Here is a 3,267-nt window from a genome sequence, read left to right as displayed (position 1 = left end):
GCGCAAAAATGGCTTTTCTTTAAAAAGAAATACTAAATGCTAAAGCTTCATTGTGAAAGGTAGAAAGAGGGGGATTTCTGATCAGGAGATTTAGCTTCAAGGCACCTTAGGCTTTCCTTATGTGTATCACATTAGTGGAAAATTCCTTCATTCATTTAAGAAGATAAACAGTTGTAACTTTCATGTTTGGCTGATGTGACATCAGTGACTGGCTGGGACTGCCAGCATTCCGAAAAGGATATCGTCCTCATCTGCAGCCACTCAGGGCTGTGGGGAGGAGCCTGCAGCACAAGCTGGAACATTTACAGGTGCATAAGTACATGGGGAAGGGCACAGGTGATGCACCTGTCTCGGGAGAGGAGCACTGGCACGGGTGTGTCACAACTTATCAGCTGCCTGTGTTAGAGCATGAGCTCCTTTGATCCACAAATGCACTCTCCACCTCGCTGCAGCCCGCAATTTCCAAATATTGGTCAAGAACCTCCAGAGATGAGTATCTACTATGAGAACTTTTTCCATCCACAGAACATCCCTAGCCCACAGCGACCGAGCACCTTTGAGACAACGGATTACAACGCCACTCCCAATCCTTACCTCTGGCTAAATGGACCTTCCATTACTCCGCCACCCTATCTCCCAGGATCCAACGCCAGTCCCTTCATTCCTCAATCTTACGGGATGCAAAGGCAGCTCTTGCCTAACATGCATGGCTTGGGAGGGACCGACCTTGGCTGGCTTCCTCTCCCATCCCAAGAAGAGCTTATGAAGTTGGTTAGACCGCCTTACTCCTACTCTGCACTCATTGCCATGGCTATCCATGGAGCACCCGAAAAGAGGCTGACTCTTAGTCAGATCTACCAGTACGTGGCTGACAACTTCCCATTTTATAACAAAAGCAAAGCTGGCTGGCAGAACTCCATACGGCACAACTTGTCTCTCAATGACTGCTTCAAGAAGGTGCCCCGAGACGAAGATGATCCAGGTATAGCTCTCTCCCCCTCTTTTTCCCCCTCTCCAGCTAAACTTGATTAATTTTAAAATGCCTGATGCGTTGTAAAGAGACATAATAGCCTAGATACAGGACATACACATAGCAGCTCTTCTGTTTTCATGGGTCTGAACTAGAAGGTAACTGTGCATAGCTGAGGTCTGAATCAGTGTTGCTATTCAGTCTCTGCAGGGAAGGGGATTCCTTGCTGCTCTAGGTCTTCCTGAGAACCGACTGATGGGGTGAGCACAAGGCTCAGCAAGCACAGGAGCAGTCTAATTGAGCAAGTCACATTCAAAACCTGTTTGGTGCAACGCATATGACTTATGTCAGGCTTAACTGGGAGTTAATGGAGAGGGGATAAGGCAAACTCAGATTTGTCAAAGAAATCCAGTTGCTTTAGGAAGTCAGCAATAAATCTCAAGAGGAGAGCAGGCTGCTTTTAGTTCGTTTGTTTCAAATAGCGTTTTGCTTGGAATCACACCTCTGCTGTTTCCAACCCCTTGGCTGATATGATGTCAGATTGTTCCTTTATTCATTGTTTTCTATCAATAGGTGTTGAGAACCACTGAGAACATTTAAAAGACATTCAATTATGCTGCCACAGAGGGCCAAAAATCTGGTTTTATCTCGTTAGAAACCTATCCTACCCCACTGAATCTGGAGGAGGAGCTCAGCATAGGATTTGATTACTCTCTACTGTAAATTCAGAGGACCAGCTATATACTGAAAATCTCCTTTCCTCACCAGGAAAACAAAACAAAAAGTGCTTCCAGTGGCTCCGCTTGTAGTTTTACCTGTGTGAGGAGTCAGGGCTAAAGGTTACATCCCAAAACTTGACGCTTTTTTCTGAATTAAACAGACTTCTGCTTTTGTGTGATTAAAAACCCCACTTTTTTGCTCATGTAATTGTACTATTTCTGTGAAACAAGAGAAACATTGTAAAGCCCTAGATGACTGCTCTTTGCTGTCTGTGTGCATATTTTTAAAATAAAAATGTGCTTGTGTCCCCTTTGACAGGAAAAGGGAACTACTGGACTCTGGACCCGAACTGTGAAAAGATGTTTGACAATGGAAACTTTCGCAGGAAGAGGAAAAGGAAGTCTGACATTGGGGCTAGCCCTGCCAATCTTGTATCTGAGAAATCAGAGGATAGTGCTCTGACTGGCAGCCCCAAAGCTGTAGAGCATCAGGATATCTTGGAAAATTCATCACCAGGGACTGACAATTCACTTGAGAAAGGATCTCCACCTCCACCTTCCAGCAGCCCGTGCCTTAGTAACTTCCTCTCCAGTATGACTGCGTATGTCAATGGCTCTAACTCAGGGAGCCGCCCGGTGCCTTTGGGACTCAACTCTGAACCCGTTGACAAAATGGGACAGAATATGGTAGGCTTTAACTCCTACTCTCCACTCTCTAATATCCCCAGCCATGGTGTGGGAGAGTGGTCCAATTCTATGCCTTCTAGCCACCTTGGCTACAGTAACTCCGTGCTCAACCAGTTTAACACACATTTTTACAGCAATATCAGCACAAATAACACACTGTATTCCAGGGAAGGAACAGAGGTTTAAATGAAGGATTCTAAGACACCAAAGTATAGTTATTTATGAGAGGCAATGATCTGTGGGCAGATGATTAGCTGTAGCCTGTTGACTCTGGGACCCACACTGCATCCTACCCTCTGACAGCTGCAAACTTGTTGTCCATTATACTTACTCAAATCACAAACACTCCACACTCGACAGCTTCACATAAAAAATCAGGGTTCATAACAGCTTCTTATTCTTTGGTCAGTGCAACTCTGAGAGACTGAAGGATCTATAAATAAAAACTACTATATAGTGAGTAACAACCAACGCTTGAATGGTGAGTGCTGTCTTTGGTTTTCTCTAACACTAGTGCATAGACTAGCAAAATTTTTATCCCCTTTCAATACCAAGGGGAATATGGTTGTGAAGCAAGCTGGCATCATCATGGACACAACAGTCATTTTGAAACTGAAGGGAAGCATAAGAAAATATAATGGAATTGTCTTCTGCTGGTGCAGTCAGAACTTACTGTTTTCAATTATAATTACAGGGTCAATTTTTTTTTTGCCTTACACATGCAAATCTATTCACATAAGGAAAACAGAATCTGTCCTGACTATATATATATATTTAATACCTATGTTTTCCAAGAAGAAAACACATTTGTTCTATCTTAACGTTCTACATGAATCATTTCTACCGAGTAAAGAATTTGAATTTTTGGGGGGAGTGGGAGAAGGAAGAAAA

The 3,267-nt window shown here is 43.6% G+C and overlaps 1 protein-coding gene across 2 annotated transcripts; it reads left to right on the top strand.

The window, feature by feature from the left end:
* The first annotated feature begins 408 nt into the window (after positions 1-408).
* FOXI1 (forkhead box I1) lies at positions 409-2,894 on the top strand. Of its 2 annotated transcripts, none has more exons than XM_009937507.2 (2): positions 409-979; positions 2,288-2,894. In XM_009937507.2, exons 1-2 carry the CDS (start codon positions 409-411, stop codon positions 2,560-2,562), a joined length of 846 nt encoding a protein of 281 aa, XP_009935809.2. In that variant the 3' UTR covers positions 2,563-2,894. The 2 variants fall into 2 exon arrangements, with proteins under 2 accessions (XP_009935809.2, XP_009935800.2); XM_009937498.2 differs by having other exon boundaries at positions 409-982; positions 2,009-2,894.
* The last annotated feature ends 373 nt before the right edge of the window (positions 2,895-3,267 follow it).

This window comes from Opisthocomus hoazin, chromosome 23 (genome assembly GCF_030867145.1).
Source record: "Opisthocomus hoazin isolate bOpiHoa1 chromosome 23, bOpiHoa1.hap1, whole genome shotgun sequence".
Taxonomy (NCBI): Eukaryota; Metazoa; Chordata; class Aves; order Opisthocomiformes; family Opisthocomidae; genus Opisthocomus; species Opisthocomus hoazin.
The sequence above is the reverse complement of the archived record's forward strand: the minus strand, read 5'-3'. Positions and strand labels throughout refer to the sequence as shown.